Consider the following 20,988-nt stretch of genomic DNA (forward strand, 5'->3'; position numbering starts at 1 on the left):
TGGATTTGGTTCATCAATCGTAATAGTCGTTAAATTTAAAGCATGGCCATCTACAGCACTAGCAGCGCGAAGAGAGCTATGCCACTAAGCAGACCAGCTGTCCTGTACGATACACTAATTTCGCCAGCTGCACCAGTGAAAGGCTCTGGTGTGCCCGTTGGTATAGCACCAGTGCCCGACGTACCTGCTGCTGCTGCAGTTCCACTAACAGTTGCAGCTATCCTTCCATCTACACGAAAGAAGTTTGCTGCAAGCGGCGCGCTCATGTCGTTCTGCGACATGAACGACTCGATGTCGAAACCTATCCGATCTTGTACTCCAGCGAATGCCGACGCCTGAATATTGAGACCGGCGGGTTGCTCGAAGAGCAGCTCTACATATCGATGCGCGACTGTATCAGTCGCCGGAGGACCTGGAGGGATATACGCTGCTGGGCCTGTTTCGGATGATGCGAGCAGAGTGGCAGCGCCCATGAGTTGTTGCTTCGTCGCCTTGAACCCGGTATTCATGCAGTGTAATAACACGCGGCGCTCTGTGCTCCCGTTCGCTGGTGGCACGTCAAGATCGAGCATTACAAACATGTAGGTTTGGCTTGCGTCGGCCATAGCGCTAGATAATGCAAGTTGTGGTTGTGTCGCGACAGCTAAACAGATCAGCAGTGATGACTGGACTCATGAGCGCAGCTTAAAACTTACCAGCTTTCGCCAATTGCTGTCCTGCCGTGTTGACCATGGTTGAGTTGAAGATGACTTCAAGTCTGGTGGCGGCCTCAGGCGTAAAGCCGGATGGGACCTGCGCCTGCGCAAGACTGACCAATCCGGCTACGAGTACTGATGTGGAGAAATACATGACGGTGACTGTTGTTTGCAAATGAATACTTGAAGAGGTATGAATACAGAATGGGATAACAGTGGATAGTTGAAGCGGGCCGAAGTGAGACTATGAGCCTACATATACTATATTGATTGAAGTACGCGGCTTCAAGGCGTAGTTACTGAAGCCGTGGCATAGTCTGTCGCAGTCCACTTAGCACTGGTAGTAGATATCGTGCTTACGTAGGGTGTTCCACATGCGCATGAAACGGGTACTGCGTGAGAGCTCAGCTGTCACAGCTTGGCAACAACCATGTCCACAATGCCTAAAGCCGCACCAGGATCGTGCGTTTTGGTTGAGCACTCAGATACCTGTGTGGATATTGCACCTACAGGCAACCAGGGTAGCAGCAGGAACGCTTCTAGGCTGTTCAACATAGATAAACCATGTGCTCATGGCTTCTCTTCTCTGATTGTCGTCGGGTCTCCGAAGCGCGTCCGAATGGCCCCTTGTGGGAGTACTGTCCAAAATCGTAGCGAATCGCGACCAAGACTGCAGGTCGTGAGAGGAATCTGAGCCTTGGATCGCGCGTCGAATCACGGATAGAATATCGGTGGTGGTGCCACGGTAAGATTCTTCCGCAGAGCTGTCAGCGTCTCGCCAAGGTGTCGCCTCTCAAATTCAGTGGATCACAACGGCAATCCCAGACAGCATGTGACGTAGCACTGGGGGGTGGAGAAAGAGCAGCCTCACGTCGCACAAGGCGAGGGGGCTGGCAAAACACGCTAGAAACGCCACACGTGAACACGCGTGAGCGACGGTCTGTGCTTCAGCTCACCAGCGCCGATTGCCACATTGCATGGATGCCCGCGGTCAACCATCTCATGCCTCCAACCACCGCTCATCGACGCTTCGGGTCTGGACGGCATCTCTATTGGAAGTACCTGTCTTCAATGGCAACCTCCACCAATGCTGTTGCGACTGACAATGCCACTGTCCAAACACAGAAGGCGCATTGGCCACTCTCGTATCGCATGCAACTACAGAAGCCCAAAGCCTCGTCACTCCAGGCATATGGCTTCTCATCTGCTCAAGCTGCACCCAAACCATGGTGGAGTCACCGCCTCTACCGAGGTCCTGGAGACAAAGAAGTCGAGATCCTATACAGCAAGACCAAAGCGCAATCCGAAATCTATGCCAAGCAATTCCTCGATGAGCCAGTCATTGGATTCGATATGGAGTGGCCGTGGGACGATTGGGCAAGAGACGGCTTACAGAATAAGATTGGATTGATTCAAATTGCTTCCGAGGACAAAATCGCGCTATTCCATATCGGGTTGCACCCAGGGAAGACGAGTGAAGAGATTATTGCGCCCACGCTGAAACGCATTCTCGAGGACCCTAAGATTGGAAAAGTAGGGGTTAGTGTACTGAATGCGGACTTTTCAAGATTGAGCCGCTTCTTTGGACTCAAACCTAAAGGCGCTGTCGAAGCTAGCCACCTATACCGTCTTGTGAAGTTTGGTCCTTGGAAGCCGGAGTTGGTCTCTCTCAAGCTCGTGAGCTTGGCGCACCAAGTTGAAGAGCAGCTCGGTCTGCCCCTGTACAAGGGCGATGTGCGTACGAGCAATTGGAGCAAACCATTGTCGAGAGATCAGATCGACTACGCGGCTAGCGATGCATATGCGGGTTTCATGCTCTATAAGTGTATGAATGCGAAGAGGCTTGCCATGAGACCTACGCCACCATTACCAATCCATGCGGAGAAATATACACGCGGCGGCAAGGCGTCAAGAGACGATCCGATAATATTGGATGTCGGAGACGGTACTACTATTACGTCAGAAGCCTTCTTCGGGGTCAAGCCTGCGAAGAGTGGCGTAGCAAGAACGAATTTTGGGGTGACGAAGAGCGGAACGTCAGAGGCGAAGCCCAAAGCGCCGACCAAGGTACAGAACGTAAAGAACAGTTCGCAGCCACTCGATGACCTCTGTCAAGCACTATACGAAGCACTAGCTACTCGTCGAGCGTCTCTGGCCGAAACCAGAAAGATACAGCCATCAAGCGTCATATCGGATACCTTGCTTGAATCAATTGCGCGTGCGCAGCCTTGCGATACCAAGGCCTTGCTTGCAGTGAAGGGGATTGGGAAAATCCAGCAGGCCAAGTTCGGCGACGAATGGCTTGAGGTCATTACACTTTTTCAAGCTACAAACGGTACCGAACAACCAGCAAAAGCCGCGGAACCGACCAAATCTGATACCAAGCTACAACACACACCTCATCATTCAAATACACGACAACAGGGCACGGTCGATAGCTCTTCAGACTCTTCTCCAGCTTTCGACATTGCATCTTCCAAAACTCCCCAATTACACACGGGCCTATCTTTTGGCATGGCGGAAACAAAACTCGAGGTGGATGTGGATAAGAACAAGGAAAATCTCAACGGAAGAGCATCCCCCTATGATTCGGACGATTCACTTCCCTCTCTTGACTTTGGCAGTCCAAGCCGGCAGCGCATAAGCTCCGGCACCAAACGCAAACGCGCCGAGAGTCCAGTGAAAAACGATATGGAACAAACTCCTCAGCCGTTGCGAAATCCGTTGAAGTCGAGAGCAGTTCTAACACAGCAACCGTCGTTAGATCATGCCCTGTCTCTTGCGAGCTCAGCGCAATCGTCTCCGAAGCAAAGTGCACCACTGTCTCCTGGCTCACGTATCGCTCGTTCAAAGCTCCTGGCTTTAAGTAAACTGGTAACGCGAAGGCTGCCTGCAAGACCTGCTACCGCCCCGCCTATTGTATCGGAGCGCACACTAGACTTGATTGTTAAAGCAAGACCGCAGACGCAAGACGATTTGAAACGTATTCCAGGGATAGATGCATTTATTTTGGCTTGCAAGAACACGGGTATGGATTTGCTGAAGAATGTTGTCAAGTTTGTGCCACCTCGGCCACCATGAGAGGTTGTTGGTTATCACAATGGAATGCAACGAGATGGTACAATGAGACAGAGCTTCGCGACGAACTGGCAAGATGGTACTTTTGGTGGATATTCTACTCCAACGTCTATTTTGGTAAGAACGGTATTGGCTAGAGTGTTGGCTAGAACGGAACGGATACAATGATCTAGTCAGCTTAGGCCCACATAGCCCTGAACTTGGTATCAAATTCTTCCTTGAGAGCTTTGAACGCCTTCAGTACGTTCAACAAGCCCTCGCCTTCCTCCCAAGCCGGCGGCTCATTCTTCTCGTCATCGTCCTCAGCATCCCAGCTCTCCTCGACTTCAGATTCGCTGGAGGAGCTGCCCATCTCGTCCTCCCATGACTCTTCGACCTTCTTCTTGAGCTTCTTCTTAGGCTGGATCGTCAACTCCTGCTTAACGGCACCCTTGCCTGACGAAGCGGTCGTGGCTGCGCTGGCCTCTGTCGCAGTGTCGCTTGGTAGCATCTTGTCTTCACGGTTCTCTTCCTCGTCGTCTCCACCACCTCGGACGTCGATGAAGTCGAGATCAGACTCTGTTGCAAGACCCAAGAAGCTCGACAAGCTCGTAGTAATAGTAGCGAGCGTCATACTCAGATCGTTCAAGACGAACCATACATCTCCACGACGAATCTTGTTGGCTGTGATAAGAGCGTTGACGTCACCGTGCTGGAAGAAATCATACAGATAAGCATTCAGCGGTAGATCGGAGTCTTCAGGGTAGAGACCGACGTGAGGTACGACGGCTTCTTCAAGGAACACACCAGCACGGCTAGTACTGCACAGGTCGTGGATGGACTCAAACTTGTCGTCGTACCCTGAAAGGGCAACGAACGTAGAACGAGCCTTCACGTTCTGGTTCCGAGCCTTCTCCGAGACATCACCACCAACTGTGACATCTGTCAATGGCAGAGTGTTGTCCGGCTCCTGAACATGCTGGTCGACGAAAGTGCGCACGTAAGCTGTGAAGATGTCGAGTGTAGTCTTGTTGTGACGGCGCAATACGTTCGCGGCGTGCTCTGGCATCGAAGGTAGAAACACAAGCGAGGGGCTCTTCTTGACTACCTCGCGTACGTACTCTTCATCAGCCTGTCGACAATGACGCCGACCGAAAAGGTGCGACATTGTGAGCATGAGTTCACGCAAGACTGTCTCCTTGTTTGTATCGATCTTGGCGCAGAGCTCGTGGAAGTATCCGTCCTTGAGCAGCGCGTGGAAGGCAAACGATGAGTTTTCTGTGAAGTAGAGATGCGACACAGCACCTGCAAAGTTTAGAGGCACACCCTGGGCGTCCAGAAGGTGTTGTCTCCGAAGATATTCAATCGAGAAGCGCAGATGGTGTAGGACTGTCATCTTCGCGTCTTCTCCGCCAAGGTAGAGTCTTGGCTGTGAGAGCAAGGAATTGACGCATCGGACGGCAAACGGCGCATTCTCGGACGAGTTCAGCAGTGTAAACAGACGTAGCACCAGAGTTGTCGTGATGGGGAAGTGTCCGTTGAGGTCAGGAAGTCGGGAGCTGATGAGTTTATGTATCTTGCTCAAAGACACTCCATGGAAGACGACATTTCCCAGCATGTCGAAGCCTCGACGACCGGCACGACCAGCGGCCTGACGGAAGTTTAGTGCGGTTAAGAAGACCGAGTCTCCCGAAAAGACCACAGTCTTACATGGCATGTTGATACCGAGAGCAAGTGTACCAGTCGCAATCACGACACGCAAATATCCCTTTCGGAAGAGCATCTCAACGCAGTACCTGTACTTTCGGTTCATACCAGCATGATGGACACCGATACCGCGCATGAGACCGTCGATAAGCCACTCTTCAACCCCGCGATAGCGTAGCTCTTTCGCGTGTACAGCAAACTCTTCTTGCGACAACTTCTTGTGGTCTGCAAAGTGAAATCCATCGAGAGGTTTGTTTGGATCGAATGAAGCAAAGGCGCTGACTTCGACGTTGGCGGCCTCTTTCATCTGATCCTGCTTGGTCATGCCCTTGGAGGCGTCTCCACGAAGACCTTGCTTCTCTCGTCTCGCGACCTCCTTCTTCCAGTCCTCCCACTGTTGCAACTTGATCTTCCATTTCGGGCTTGTCTCCTTCCAGGCGACTTCAGCATCCACGAGTTGCTTCATGAGCGTTTGGCACATCTTCTCGCAGATTGCGCGATCATAGTTGAAGATGATACCTGGAAGTGCATCTTGCTGTTGTAGATCAGCTAATAGAGGAAGTATGCTGGAGATGTCGTGATTAATCTCCATGCCCAGTTCATCCAGTTGCCCCTCGTTATCCACGCCATCTTCTGTGGCATCCTCGCTCATTTGTTGCTCTTGAAAGCCAGCCAATGACTTGCTGAGATCCTTGCGGACTTCAGCGAAAGGCGACTTGTCGTCCGCCATCCAAGCAGTCAGAAGCTTTTTGAGGCCAGACTGCCAGTTGATTATGTCTGCCTTCTTAATAACTGTTGGCAGGATTGAGGAGGGATCCAGAGACTTGTCGACCGGGTATTCGGCTGTCTGGAATTTAGTCATACTCTGCCATAGCGTAAGGCAGTCTCGTGCTTCGAGGGACAGATCGCTGGGCAGTCCGCGAGTGCGGTTGATCAAACTGGCTACAGGATGAAGGAAGGCGAAGTCCTTGTGCTCGTCCAACCCAAGCTGTGCAAATGAACGGTTGCTCGGAAGTGGCAGGTAACTGGCTGCACTGCGTTTGGGGGGCGGGGTGTACACGAACTTCCGAAGATCAGAATACCTATGCGGATGTTGCACCATCACCAACTCGTTGCCAGCAGCTTTTTGGGTAGCTGACAGCCAGTCGTTGAAAGACTCTGCATTGCCGATAGTAGCAGAGAGGGCGATGATAGGGCAAGGAGCCATGAGAAGCAGTTGCTCCCAGATCAAACCGTCTTCGGCTTGACCAATACAGTGGACTTCGTCGAAGATAATCCACTTGACTCTCTCGGACCAACTCTTCGCGTTACTAGGAGCCAGCAACATGATCTGCAAGATGTGGGGAACTGTCACGAGAATTTGACATCCAGTGGGGTTGTTGATCCTGTAGTCTCGGGTGTGAATGCCCCATACAGATTGACTGTACTTGTAGTTCTTTGAGAACCGTGCCTGAATCTCAGCGGCGATTTGGTTGACCAGAGCTTTAGTGGGAGCAACATATACAAGAACGTCGTCGTTGTTCGCTTCCAAGACTTGTTTCATGGCGTAGAACGAGATGAATGTCTTACCCGCTGACGTCGGCGCGATAACGAGCAGACTGCGGCGTGCATCAATCTCGTCTAGCACACGTCGCTGCCACGCATCTGGCTCGAAGGGTACACGGGAGTCTGGTGCCGAATCGATAGTACGGTCGAAGTACGGTCCGCAATGAAGAAGTTGGAACTCCTCTGGTGAAAGGGTCAAGGCTAGGTTCGACACGACAGTCTCGTCCAGCGCAAACTTGAAAGGCAATTTCCGGTCGCCTTGCTCTGCTGGAATTTGCAGTTTTGGTAGCTTCAGACGCTCCACTGTTATGGTGAGACACTTTGCAATCGTCTTGGTGACAGTCGCATAGTTGCAAAGAGTCCGCGCAGTGTCGAACAAAAGTGCAGCGACGTAAAGGCCCTTCTCTTTGGCATCGTCGCGACAGAAACGTACCCACATTTCCAGGAGTACGTTCAGCATGTACATGCGAACATCAGGTCCAATGACTTGGCGTTGAGCCTCATTGCGGTCGGCCAGATACTGCCTGGCTTTGTTGTATCTTGAAGCGAGGTCGACTTGCTTCTCCAGGCCTGCGCACGACACTGTCCAGGCTTGATACCATTGCTTCGCATTCTCCTCGTCTTTGCGCTTGGAGCTGGCGGCAATGTTGGCAAGCATGGCCTCTTTCGATGCGTTGATGTTCTTGGTGCTCTGTCTTGACACTTGCTTCGGCCGCTTGTTCTCGGTGGTCTGGGTTGGTGTCATGGATTTTGCCTGGCCTGCTTTCGACTTGTCGCCGAGCGTGATGGTCTCTGGGTCCAGTACTTTACCAACGGCATTCGTTAGACTGGCGGCGTACGACGTCATCTCAGCCATAAAGAACTGGTTTCGCCGCAGAGCCTTCTTCGCTATCTTGGGGTCTTTTTCGACGACAACCTTTGCTTTTTGGTTCAGTGACCTTTGGTTGTGCCAATGTGTGGCTTCGTGGAAAATGTTGGCAGTAGTGGTATCTGGCTTGCCCCCCGACTTTGATACCTCTAGTTTGATAGGGGACAGATGTGGGTCGAAAACACTGTTCGAGAAAGGTAGAACCTTGTACGCAGAAGTCTCCTCATCAGCATCGTTGGCTGCAGTAGAGTCTTCACTCGCTGCTGAAGAAGCTTGTGGCTGAGACGGAATATCAGGAGCATCCAAAGCTGCTGTAGCCTTGATTAGAATCTGCAGGTGTTCGCTGTGCTCCGTTTTTGGGTTGCGGGCACATGATGCGAGAAGCCGTCCATCAATGAGATCTGCAAGATCGCAATCAGGGTGACCTTTGAATGCCTCTGCCCATGCCGGACTACCAATGAACTTGCGTGCCTCATAACAGAAATTCAAGATGAAAGATCTGACTTCATCCGGGATGTCACCATGCTTGATGACGCGATCAGACAGAGGAAGCTCTGAGAGTAATGCGGTATGTTGCAGCAACACAGAGGAGAGGTTGGCGTTGGAAGCTGCCAGCTTCGAAGCTACTAATACCGTCAGGTATTCGCGCTCAGTCAGAAGTCGATCGCAAGACGTCCTGATAGTCTGCAAAAAGCCGCGCATATGCGATAGATCGACGACGTCAGTCAATCGCTTGTTTGTATGAGGTTCCTAGATGAAATGATTAGCAAAGAAGCAAGGCAGAGGCGGCACTACCCGGAGAATGCTGATAGTGCTGCAAGCTACATACAGCTGATGAGACATCAAGCGTCATCGAACGAGCATGCTCGAGAACAGTTGTGATGACCTTTGTGTCGGCCCACTCCAGTCCATTTACCAGTGCGGCGCTGTATCCCCGCTGCATCATGCTATATATGAATGTGCGGAAAGACGTCTTGTACTCTTGTTGCCGCTCCTGCTTACTGCTATCCTCGCCTTGGAAGGAGTCGAGATCCTTGTGTTGGATCAACCTCTTACGGATATCGACGAACGAGGCTCCATCATGACACAAGACGAAATAAATGTCTGTAGCCCGTAGGTACTCGGCAAACGCATCTGAGGATATTGATGGAAAGGTATTGATCTCAATCTCTGGGACAACGTCTGGTAGGTTGACCTTGAGATGGCGAATGATGGCTGCTCGTGCGAGCAGGTATTTTTCGCTAATCTCCGGTGAGGCATCCTGGGGTACGCAAAGATCCTGATGTTCGTCGAAGAAAGCAATATGAAAGTTGCAGGCTCGAGATACGAGGCCCTGTAGGAACCTCTCAACCACATATGAGGCGTGCAATAATTGATATCCAGGATCGAAGTCGATATGTGGGTCGCTAAAACACTGAAGCAGCAGTGATTCGCCGTGTACGAGAAACCGCTCACTACCTGCAAAGTCGCCAACCAGGTCGACCCGGCGGCTGTAGAGATTTGAGTACCATTGGAGGACCTGCGCCTCGGTACCCTGGTTGTTGGCAGCCATGCTGGGTGGTCTGCAAGAGGGTGAAGGGTGAGCGGTGGTCAGAAGAGTGGTGAAAGAATGTTTGTCCCCTCAATCGTCTAGATAGTGGCAGGTGCGTGCAAGTGGATAGCCGCTGGTGGCGGATAGTGGGACTGTCGATCCTGTGCCAAGTCCCGGAACAGCTTCGCAGTTTAGCCCGAATGACTAGGTCTTCTTGTGCCTCGGTAAGAGTCTAACACAGCCAGGTGGAATAGACGTAAAACTGGTAACTTGTTGCATGTAAACACGTACGTTGATTGTAAATGTACGTAGTGTCGATTGGAAGGGAGTGGGGACAGAGGCCTGGCTTCTGCGGATCTGGAAAAGCCGAAAAGCCTGACGCGACTAGTGCGCGCTAATGGGGTAAGCGAGCTGGAAAGGTAGCACGAGCGTCAATGGCCCGCGGATATTGCTATTGAAACCTAGATTTCGACGGTAGATTAGGTGGAGCCTGAATATACTCGTGTAGTCGTCCGTTAAATCTCAGCTGCAACGCGCTGCGTCAAAGTCTCTGCAGTTTCGTTCCAACACAAAGGCAAGTGGTACATCACAGCTGTGTGCAGAAAAACAAATCCGTTTTGAAAATGGTGTGACTTTTGCGTCGAAGAAAACATATTCGTGAGGACTGTGCCTGCTCCTGCAATGGCAATACAAGTAACAAAGTTTGCGCCTATAAACGCACACTGTGTCAAGATATGCAGCAGCCTGCAAGGAGTATCCGACCGCCTCCATGAGCCTGCGTAGACTGACTAACATACACTCAAAAGAAGTCACGACACCTTGTTTGCTTCGGAGCCCATTGCGTGTGAAGACAAGTGCTCGACTGAACACACGGGTATGCAAGACCAGAATACTAAAAGAAGAGAAGCCGAAATCGTGCCGATCCAACGTGGCATGGTGGGTGCTGTACAGGTAAAAGCAAGTCTTGCTTCTGTTCAAGTAAGGTCAGACGCTGCTGGAGTCGGCTGAGAGTTTTGTGCTCACCAGGAGTACCCCACTACCCCAGAGTTCAGATATCTAGTGGAGCAAGGAACTCGAGCTTGGCAGGTGATTAGCTACATCTAGTATGTTTCTACAGTCTAGCTTACCGAGACGAGACGATTCCAGTGCGCTGGACTAGGCGGTGGCTGAGGGGGAGGAGAAGGCGGGTCATCTCTCGAGCGGTCTTGCGGCGGTACGGACATGGATGAGCTTGGTAGGACATGGACAGAGTGTGCATTGACGAGCTCAAAGACGTTGTCCATTGAGGAACCCATCGTGATGCCCATGGTGGCCGTTTGGTGATTTGGAAGATGGTTGAAAAGTACGAGTATGGTAGAAGTCAGAGTGAGGCTTGAGATATGGTAGTCCAGAAACTATCTTGCTGAGAGAGTGAAGATTTTTGTGAAGGACAAAACACTAACGCAGTGTCGACATTAAATAGTCTAGGGCAAGGTTTTGCTACGCTCCCAATTGAACACCACAAGGACTCGTCTAGTGGCTTACAGGGGCGGGTGTCTAGCTGGCAGACCCAAAGAGCCAGGCAAAAGACAATCAGAATCGCAGCGGCCCGTCCGCGCGGATAGACGGGTGGCGTCAGGAAGGATTAAGTCTAAACTACCATGGTGGACTGAGATGCTGGTTTGGTAGACTGGGAGTACAAGCGGCGAAATGAGTGCCTTTCCCGAGCAGGAGAAGGCCGGAACGGAGTGTGGAAGATTACATTTTGAACAGCGGTAAACAACGTGTCGACGGGTGAGAGCACGGCGAGCGACAGTCGACTGATTGTGTGACAAGGGAAGACAGGGTTGAGTACTGCTTGCGGTCCATCAGGCGTCGGGGAAGAGGATCCGCAGCCGCACGAGTTGTTGTGCAAGGTGCCTGGGGAGATTGCTTTCCCTCCAGAAGTGACATTTTGAAATGGCGGTCTACGGGCCATGATGGCAACATCGATACGCGAGTGCTTCCATTCGATCGAAGGCCTGACTAGACGCCTCGCATTTCAGCTGCCACAAAGTTGAGTTTGATTAGTAGAGCTGCGTGCTTTCCCGTGCTTGAACTTGGAAGCGATCAGCAGGTGACGAGATGGCCATGTTTGTCTATTTTCTCGAGTGAAGCAAACGGCTGGCCAGTCAACATGGCCTCACTGTTCAGTGCTGGTAAAGGCGTATCAACGTGGATAGATGCAGCTTGGGCGGGGGAGTCGTCTATCGGTGCGAAAGACGGCCAGGCTCGGAAGCGTGTGAAGTGGTCCAGGTCCAGGTCCAGGTGGTGAGGGTGACGACGGGGCAGGCGCGCTCGGACACGATGGCGCGCGCCAAGGCCAACGCGAGCCGTGGAGCATCGCGACTTCCTTTGTGGTAGACTTGAGCTCACTCTGCGCCAATCCTCCCCTTCCCTTGAACACATACGCCTGTCGCAATACGCCCGCTTCCAAGGCGACCGTTGCTGAAACTCCGCGGCACCGCCCAGCCCTTACTTCGCATGCGCGCGTCCGGAATGTGCTTTACTGGGTCGTAGGGCTAGCAATCACAACGTCCGTCTCTGCGTCACCCGCCTGGTGATACCCTCGTCGCCGCCCTCCCATCCGCCTCCCTGACCCCTTCCGCTTCATTAGACCCAGCGCGCCTGCATTCCGACAGCCCCACCGGCTCAACCTCACACCTCACACCTCGCACATTGCACATTGCACCGCGCCCCGCCAACATGTCTTCGGTCTGGAACCCCGACAATGTGCGCGACGTGGCCGAATCTGTGGGCATCGCCTCACTCGCCGACAATGTGGTAGAGGAGCTGGCACGCGACGTCGACTTCCGGTTGGCCCAGGTGCTGGAGGAGGCGCTCAAGTTTATGCGACACGGGAAGCGGACAACACTGAGCACACAGGACATATCCAATGCCCTCAAGGTGCTCAATGTGGAGCCCCTCTACGGCTACGAATCTACCCGCCCGCTGCGCTTCGGCGAGGCTTCGCTGGGGCCTGGCCAGCCTTTGTACTATGTCGAGGACGAGGAGGTCGATTTCGAGAAGCTCATCAACGCCCCGCTGCCAAAGGTGCCACGAGAAATCACCTTCACCGCACACTGGCTCGCCGTCGAAGGTGTCCAGCCCTCCATACCCCAGAACCCAAACACGAATACTGGCGACCTCCTGCCCAAGGGCCCCAACGCAAATCCACACTTGGCCGCTGCCAATGGCCTCGACAACGTCAACGTCAAGCCGCTCGTCAAACACGTCTTGTCCAAAGAATCCCAGGAGCTCTTCAACAAGCTCTCGGGCGCCCTCATCGACGAGACCAACATTGAGTGGCAGAATGCAGCGCTCGCCGCCATCTCGACAGAGCCCGGCATCCACCAGTTGACAACATACCTGCTCAGCTTCATAGCCGAAAAGGTCACACACAACATGAAGAACCTATTCATATTGACTCAGATGATGCGTGCTGCAGAGGCCTTGCTGAAAAACCAGGCCATCTACCTCGATCCATACGTCGCATACATGGTACCACCCATCCTAACCTGCTGCATTGGCGGCAAAGTAGGGCCCGCAAACTCAGCGCCATCCAACGCTTCCTCAGAAACACTCAACGGGGCCATGCCCGACCACAACCGCGCTACTCAAGACGCATTTTACCTCCGAACCCTTGCAGCGCATCTGCTCAAAGACATCTGCAAGAAGCATGCGTCGTCGAACCAGGGACTCAAGTCACGGATTGCACGCACCTGCCTGAAGCAATTCATGGACCCCGACAAGTCGGTCGGGACGCACTTTGGTGCACTGCAAGCACTGCTCTTGGTCCTAGGTGCCGGCGACGCACTAAGGGGGCTCATCTTACCGAACATTAAGATGTACAATGATGACTTTCTCTCTAAAAAGCTCGCCGACGAAAGCACAAGACACGATGCCGAAATCCTCCTTGCAGTGCTCGTAGGCTCCTTCCCAGCACTGGTACCCAAGAGCATGAGAGAGAAGAAACAACAAGAGCAGCAGCAGGGAACATACAATGCACCCGATCTCGATGACCTCCGAGAACAACTGGTCAACAAGGTTGGCAACCTCGTCGCTGCGCACATGATCCAAAAGGGAATGGACCTGGAGGCCCAAGAGATTCTGCGCAAGGACTTTGATATTTGAGCTATTATTTAGGACACAACAATACGGAGCATTGCTACTGGCGTTTAGGATAGGGTGCTCGCTTGGATGATACCATTTGCACCGAGACACAGCGTTCACGAGGGCTTGAATTCAACCCGCCATCTTCATCAGAACACCGTTCTCTCAGCTGTTCAAGCATCTTTACTGTGCCATTCATCATATATCTGTTAACTGCATGACACATTCCTTATGCGACACTCACGCCCCTCCCTCTCCCCCGACTTGCATAAGGCAGCAACGACGACTCATCACCCCCATCATCGTCCGTCCACCTCCCTATCTGCGCAGCAACGGCACTAACAGCGCCATCCACAAGCTCTACACCTTCATCAATCCAACTCTTGCTCTTCTTAATCAGACCACTTCCAGTAGACGACGGGCTAGATTCAGACTGTACGTGTCTCCGACCGGTAAGAGGCGCTGTGCCCGCTTCCAAAGCTTCTATATCAGACACATCAAGCTCGAATGCCTCACTGCCATGGTCATTGGTACTACTTGGCGCTGGAGATACTGATCTCGACCCTGTGGTTGGAGTGACAGATGCAGTCTCGGGAGCGAAGAAGGCTGCTCGTCCGGCCTTCCATTCTAGAGACGTGCGCTTTACTAGTTCGCTGCTGGTACCTGGCTGGAGGAGGCCGTTGGGCGGTGGGTCCAGGAAAGGGTTTTCTGGTGATGGAGCGACGGATGGAGTTGGTGAGTGCGGAGCGCGGATTGTTGGTGTAGATGGACGATTAAATAGTGAGCTTGGTGATGGTGACGAGGATATGCGGCCGTGGGACGTGTGTGTAGGATCTCGAGTTTCGGTGTGAATTTGCCGGCTTCGTGGACGGTTGGGCTGAAGTATCTTGTGCCGGGGTCTGTACTTCATTTCGATGTTCTCACCGACATGCCCGTTGTTTCCTAGATACGAGAATGGGATCTGGGCGGCTGATGTGATGGCGCTGTCGTTGTCCATGTCCATGTCTGTTGCCGCCTCGGCGCGCATCTCACTCCTGCCGCCATGTCGATGCGCATACTTGCTCACTTTATCAATCGGCCTCCTCTCTTTTCCCATGCTCCTGCTCCTTACTCTCCGCTTTCTCGTTCCTTTGCCCTCGTTCATTGCGCTTCTCATTTCCATTCTTGCATTCACCGCCCAGACCATCAACGTCCATGCGACTCCTAGTACCATGACAGCCAGCGTACCAACCAAGAGTATCTTGTAACCTACGGGTAGGTACGAAAGTTCATAGTCCACCCGGCCCATGACGCTCGAATGATACGGGCTCTTATTTTGCGGAACAGAATCTGGGTAGTGTAAAGGATTCGAGTTTCGCGCTGACATCGCCGTGTGCGGTACAATCTCTTCTGGATAGAGAAACCCCGGAGGCGAGATGCGGGGGTATTTCGACTGGCGGGGTGATGGAGGTGTAGGCGTTCCTAATATTATTGGTGTAGTTGAGGCTACGTCATGCGAAGACGAAAGTGAAGGTGGGAGTGACGGTGAAGCGGCGTCAACAGGAAGTGAATTCCGTACACCAGGTATGATACCCTGAATTTGAGGAATCGGAAAGCAGCGAGTGGCGTGCAAGTCGGGTGTGGCAGACGGCCATTTGAAAGTTGAGGTACTGCGGTACGAGTCTGTTGATTTGAACGGTAATGGCTCCTTCACTGCGTCGTCAGTGGTTTGCAAGGTGACTTCCAGGGCCGTAGTCTCGCTCTGGAGTTGCGTGCGCATGGTAATAGTGACATTACGCACCTTTTCGCGGTATTGCGCCGCCGGTGCCATAATACGATAGACGTTGATTGCAGACAGATGCACTAGTAAGAAAGAATGTCGATGAAGTGGTATGGTCAGTTGCAACGATGCAAAGAGCAGGCAGTTCAAGACACGAAAGAGTTTAGAAGACAGGCAACCGCCATGGAAACAATGCAGAACAATGTCTCAAAGGGAGTTTCTAGAATAAGCAGCCGTGAAGCAGAAACGTCAGACATCGACACTTCAACAACAAAGGACATTGATCCATGGCGTGGCAGAACAACAGCAATAGTTCACAAGTCACGAAATGTTGAACGACGGATGTGCGGTGATGTAGAAATAAAGACTAGGATTACGTATGTACTATGTGAAGATGCCTCGCAGGACGGGTGCTGGCAGAAAGCAAACGCCGCCTAATAGGATATACAAAATGTAAATCTATAATACATGATGATGGGGAATGCTTTTGAACAAGACGATGCGCTATCGCGAGAAAGACGTAGTGCCATGAGAAGCGTAGATAATGCCGATGCAGCCGAGGCCGCGGCGGGATCGTGAACTGCATCTCTCAAGCAGAGTGGTACACTCTCATGCTGAAAGTGCGGGTCATAAAGTACCCACAAGGAAAGGGATTGTCATAAGACCATGGCATAATGTAGATGTCGAGCTCCAAGCAGGGGGCTTATCTGCGGTTGAAGTTGAGGTACTTGGCAGCAACGAAGAGGATAACCAAGTTGCTAGCGATGAACGCAGCAAAGATGCCCAGGTCCCTCCACCTGTTGCCGAACTCGTATCCAAGCGGCTGGTAAAACTCGTCGCCGACCTTGTAGGCGCAGTAGTTGCAGGCAGAGGTGGCGTTGTCGAGGAGGTAGCCAGGCGCACCGCTGGAGAAAAAGTCGCTCATGTACGATCCGCAGTCCTGACCCTCTGGGGCGTTGAACTGGTTGAACTCACCGGATGTACATTGGACAGAAAGGTCGTGGAGTTCCGTGACAACCATGCCACCAATGAGGCGGGTGAACGGGTTAAGCTCGTAGAGCCACACGCGCCAGAACTTGGGGATCTGGGGCTTGGGGATTGTGACACCACAGAAGAGGGCGAAGATGATGATGATAAAAGGGTTAACGTAGGAAGCGATGAATGGTGTTGGTGTCAATGCAGCAATCGCCTGGGCCAAAGTGACGGAGAAGACCTCTGTGATGAGCACAATGAAGAATTGGTATCCGGCGCGGGAGCTTTCGGAGCGCAATCCAGGGATGTAGTACAACGGAAGGAAGAAGCAGACAGCGCAGAGGACGCTGTATGGCATCTCGGCAACAACCATAGACAGGGCAAAGGGGAACGTCTTGTAGGCCTTGGACATTTGCTCGCGGAAAGAGATCATACGTTGGACGGCGTACTTGGGTTCGACTTGAGCGAGAATCAGGGCAGGCAAAACGGTGACCTGGAAGATGATGAAGACGCGGTATTGCAGAGATGATCGAGAGTCGTCAAGTTGGAGGTACATGAGACCTGTGAGTAAAGCGATGATGACGTGGTTGAAGAGACGAGTGAAGCCGTAGTTGGGAGTACGCCAGAAAGAAAGATTCTGGCGTTTGATGACCTGTTTGATCTGGAAAGACAGTGGTGTAGCGTACTCCTGTTGATCAACCGGCTCGGCAGACCCGACGGCAGCCATGCGTTCTTCCTTGACCTGAATAATATGGCGCTTGACCTCGGCAAATTCCTCAGAATCCCGCCAGACATCAGCCCAGTCCTTGTCGCCGATACGAGGGGCAGAACCAGCACCAACAGCATCGAGCATCCACTCAGCGGGGTTGGCATCAGGTGGGCAGTCGGCACCGTGACGATGGAAGTAGTCCAGGAGAACATGGGCGTCCTTGCCAATGTCACCAAAGTAGACACATTGACCACCCCTCTGGAGGAGCAGCAGACGATCAAAGTTCTCAAAGAGAGCAGAGTTGGGCTGATGGATTGTGCACAAGATGGCTTGACCGGCGGCAGCAAGTTTGCGAAGGAAGCGAACGATGTTGAAGGCGCTCTGTGAGTCGAGACCAGAGGTAGGCTCGTCCAAGAAAAGCAAGAGCTCAGGCTTGGCCGCGAGTTCGACACCAATAGTAACACGTTTGCGTTGTTCGACAGCAAGCCCACTTTCAGGATCACCAATGATAGCGTCTGCGATATCCTCCATTTCCAACAAGGCGATGACCTCCTCAACGTAGGCGTACTTCTCAGCCTGAGGAGTTTCGTACGGTTGTCGCAAGTCAGCAGAGAAGCGAAGCGCCTCGCGAACCGTTGTAGCAGGCTCGTGGACGTCAAGCTGTTCGGCGTAGGCAGTTCCACGCTGGAAAGCAATACCGGGAACCTTTCCATCGACAAGCTTGTCACCAGTGATGACACCAATGTTCTTGCGGTTGGCCAACACATCGAGAAGCGTAGTCTTTCCAGCACCAGAAGCACCCATGAGAGCTGTCAGTTGGCCAGGCTTGACGTATCCGTAGATGTTGTTGAGCAGGCGGAGCTCTCCGCTAGGGACAGGAACGTCGTAGCAAAGATCCTCCCAAGTGAGAACAGCCTTGGAAGCAATGTTGAGATCAGAGTTCTTGTCGCTGCTGTCTTCCTTGCGGTTACGCTTTTCGCGCTTCTCTTGCAGCTTGGCATTCAATTCCTTGAGTTCCTTGTTCTCCTTGACGAAGAAGGTGACGGTACGTCCTCCCGCACCCCACTTGACGAATTCTCCGAGGAAGGCGTTGGCGAGAAGGAATCCGACGATGAGGGCGACCATGATACCATAGTGCATCCAAAGATCTGAAGGGTCCCATTGGAAGGATGTCTTGATGTAGTTGGTACCGGATACGATGGTGTTACCAGCTTCACTACCAGGCAGAGTACAGACCTGGGCGTTGAGGTCGTCGTAGCCGGGTCCAGAAGGAACCAGAGAAGCGCCAGCACAAGTCAAATCCAGACGCTTAAACTCGTTCATCATGAGAGCAGAGAAGCCCAATCCCAATGCGTTGATGTAGAAGATCCATCGAAGCCAGACTTGCTCGGACTGCCACTGGATAAGATAACCGGAAGTGAGCACGAACAGTGTGATGATCGTAGCAGCTAGACGGATTGCAACATCGAAATCTGGACAAAGACACCCAACCGTTCGGAAGAAAAGTGTCATGGCCAGATAAGCAGTGGTGATGACCAAGACGAATGTGAAGAAAGCTCCAGCGTCTCGCACCAAGTTGGTCATGAAGTACACAATAATGGAGAAGACTAGAATCTGCGCGGATGCAAATAGTAGATCGACACCAATCTGTGCTATCCACAGAGCTGACGGTCGATGAAACGTGAAGGCGCGATGTTTGTTGATGATGGGTCTGCCTAACATGGTTGACGCCAATTCGGAGAAAGCCTGGAACGCGTTGAAGAGGAGAGCAATGAAGAGCACACCACCACGGGTGAAAGCACCTGCGGAGGTATCAGGGAGGTCGAGCCAGACGGTACCGGTGATGATAGCAATCGAGATGGAGGTAATCCAAGAGACAACGAGGGCGAACTTGTCCTGCCACTTGAGCAAGAATTGGCGCTTGGCCAGAGCCCAGACCTGGAGATAGAAGGGAATCGAGTAGACAGACTTCTGGGGCGCGTGGCGTTTTGACTCCTTGACGGCGAGCTGGAAATCATCGTAGACGTGCTTCTCCTGTTCCATCTGTGACTTGTAGGCTACCATCTCGGCATCGAGCCTAGCCGCGGTCTCGGATTGCTTGAAAGCTTCAGCAAGGGCTTCAGGAGTGGACGGAACATCCTTCTCGCTCATGCCGGGCTTGAACTCGCGCTCAAAAGGATCTGTGCAACCAGTGAGGTAGTCCGGGGTGGTTTGACGGGGCTTCTCCATGAAGCCGAGGCCCTCGAAGTAAGCACGAGCTTCCTGAGCGGGTCCAAAGTACACTTGTCGGCCACTGTCGATGACCATGACCTTGTCGAAGCACTTATAGATGTTCTCGGAAGCCTGGTACAGTGACACGAAAGTTGTGGTCTTGTAGATGTTTGTCAGCACCCTAAGCGAACGCGCATAGTCGACAGCAGTCGAGGCGTCCAATCCTCTTGTCGAGTTGTCCCAGCTCATCAGGGAAGCACCGGTGATCATAGTCTCGGCAATCGAAACACGCTTTCGCTCTCCTCCACTGACACCACGGACGAAGGGGTTGCCGACAATGGTGTTGCGGGTGTGCTCGATGTTGAACATCTTGAGCATGAGGTCAATGACCTTCTCCTTGAAGTCTTGTCTGGAGAGTCCGGCCGGGCGCTTTCCTGGTACCTTTGTTTCTAGCGCGAAATCAAGTGTCTGTCCGACGGTGAGGGTAGGGTGGTGGTTCTCGTCTTCCTCGCAGTATACGGCCTCTCCTCGGTACCTCTTCTCGAAAAAGTCTGCATCGAATGGACCGTACAAGACGTTTCCGTCTACTTTTGTGTATCCGTATCGCTGGTTGCTGATGACCTTGAGGAACGTCGTGCATCCGCTTCCGGGTTTTCCTAGGACCAGCACCATCTCGCCAGGCTTGACGACACCCTTGAAGTCCTTGAGAATGTCAAACTCCTTGCCCTTCTTGCCAAGGCCGAAGATGTTGGCGGCGGTTTCGAAGACATTGAAGAAGGATACAAAGGCGTCTGGGAAGGTCTTGACGTAGTTTTTCACACCACCTGTGCGACTGTTAGCGCGCGCGATCCAAAAGCACATGATGTGGGGTAGACATACCGATACCGCTGACGGTGAGGCCGTCCCATATAACACCAATGCGCTTCGACTTGATGCCCGCTGCCTCTTCCTCATCCTTACCACCGCGCAGGGTGGCTTCGAGGTCGAAAGGCTCATCCGAAGACTCAGACCCCGCGTCTGCGGCCTTTTCTACGTCTGTGAGGGCATTGTCTTTGCGACTCTGCTTGCTCTGTACGCGACTCAATCGGCGCGAAAGGTTGCTAGCACGTGAGAGCTCTTTTGACAGTTGGGCAAAATCAGCCTCGGCACGTTGAATGTCGACGCCACCCGTGACATTGCTGTAGCCCTTTTCGTTGTTTGCCGAGTTGCGCGCAGTGCTGTCGGTGATGGATGCAGTCCTGATGCTGGCGTCGTCGCGCTGAGTGTGATTGCGGTTTGAGTGAATTGCCTCAAAGGTTGTGCCTTGGGTGTACTCTTGGGTGTGGGTGTGCTGGGGGTTGGCGTTCTCCATGGCTGCGGTACAGGGCGCACCCTGCGTTTGAAGTGAACGGTTGCGAACCGGGGCGGACAGAGACGGTGTCTCGCACTTGTGCAGGCCTGGAAAAGAAGCGAATTATACAGAAAGTCGAGAGATGCCGACGACAAAAAGCAAACGAACAGCAAAACAACGGCGAGGAATGTCGCAACGGCTAATTAAAATAAGTAAATAGTAGCCGACTCGGAGATAAGAGAGGCTAGTTCCGAAAGCAGTCAAGGGCGCAATCCTGCAGCGATGGTGCGGGCGGCGACTAGGGTAGATCTCTTATTTTCACAGCTATCAGGGCGCTCGTCTGCAACAGGCAAGCTTCATGTGCCATCATTCTTCAGCGGACTTGTTCGCACGGAGATGGTCGTGTATCAAACTGCGCAATCTACTCACTCCGCGACACCACGATCGACGCCACTGTCAGTTGTTTGCATGCA

General features: G+C 52.7%; 6 protein-coding genes across 6 annotated transcripts; 2 read left to right on the forward strand and 4 right to left on the reverse strand.

Moving 5' to 3' along the window:
* Positions 1-50: 50 nt before the first annotated feature.
* ACET3X_003168 (uncharacterized protein) lies at positions 51-849 on the reverse strand (the record flags this gene model as incomplete). The annotated part of the gene is made up of 2 exons (XM_069448413.1): positions 51-643; positions 696-849. The coding sequence occupies 2 exons, from the start codon at positions 847-849 to the stop codon at positions 51-53; spliced, it is 747 nt and encodes a 248-aa protein (XP_069309715.1).
* Positions 850-1,847: 998 nt separating this feature from the next.
* ACET3X_003169 (uncharacterized protein) lies at positions 1,848-3,776 on the forward strand (the record flags this gene model as incomplete). Its single annotated transcript, XM_069448414.1, has 1 exon — positions 1,848-3,776. One exon carries the CDS (start codon positions 1,848-1,850, stop codon positions 3,774-3,776), a length of 1,929 nt encoding a protein of 642 aa, XP_069309716.1.
* A 175-nt stretch (positions 3,777-3,951) lies between these two features.
* Positions 3,952-9,424, reverse strand: ACET3X_003170 (uncharacterized protein; the record flags this gene model as incomplete). The annotated part of the gene is made up of 2 exons (XM_069448415.1): positions 3,952-8,622; positions 8,702-9,424. The coding sequence occupies 2 exons, from the start codon at positions 9,422-9,424 to the stop codon at positions 3,952-3,954; spliced, it is 5,394 nt and encodes a 1,797-aa protein (XP_069309717.1).
* A 1,027-nt stretch (positions 9,425-10,451) lies between these two features.
* Positions 10,452-10,710, reverse strand: ACET3X_003171 (uncharacterized protein; the record flags this gene model as incomplete). Its single annotated transcript, XM_069448417.1, has 2 exons — positions 10,452-10,481; positions 10,531-10,710. The coding sequence occupies 2 exons, from the start codon at positions 10,708-10,710 to the stop codon at positions 10,452-10,454; spliced, it is 210 nt and encodes a 69-aa protein (XP_069309718.1).
* Positions 10,711-12,127: 1,417 nt separating this feature from the next.
* ACET3X_003172 (uncharacterized protein) lies at positions 12,128-13,555 on the forward strand (the record flags this gene model as incomplete). The annotated part of the gene is made up of 1 exon (XM_069448418.1): positions 12,128-13,555. The coding sequence occupies one exon, from the start codon at positions 12,128-12,130 to the stop codon at positions 13,553-13,555; it is 1,428 nt and encodes a 475-aa protein (XP_069309719.1).
* Positions 13,556-15,641: 2,086 nt separating this feature from the next.
* On the reverse strand, positions 15,642-20,780 carry ACET3X_003173 (uncharacterized protein). The gene is made up of 2 exons (XM_069448419.1): positions 20,065-20,780; positions 15,642-20,009 (listed from the first exon to the last, which is right to left on the reverse strand). The coding sequence occupies exons 1-2, from the start codon at positions 20,534-20,536 to the stop codon at positions 15,997-15,999; spliced, it is 4,485 nt and encodes a 1,494-aa protein (XP_069309720.1). The 5' UTR covers positions 20,537-20,780; the 3' UTR covers positions 15,642-15,996.
* Between the last annotated feature and the right edge of the window lie 208 nt (positions 20,781-20,988).

The sequence above is a fragment of the Alternaria dauci genome, chromosome 2, assembly GCF_042100115.1.
Source record: "Alternaria dauci strain A2016 chromosome 2, whole genome shotgun sequence".
Classification (NCBI taxonomy): domain Eukaryota; kingdom Fungi; phylum Ascomycota; class Dothideomycetes; order Pleosporales; family Pleosporaceae; genus Alternaria; species Alternaria dauci.

What these genes read in the sequence shown, in the direction of transcription:
- ACET3X_003173 (XM_069448419.1), bottom strand. Translation starts at nt 20,536, where the DNA reads ATGGAGAACGCCAACCCCCAGCACACCCACACCCAAGAGTACACCCAA. An exon ending in CCTCACCGTCAGCGGTATCG is followed by an intron (nt 20,010 to 20,064) that starts GTATGTCTACCC and finishes ACAGTCGCACAG; the next exon opens with GTGGTGTGAAAAACTACGTC.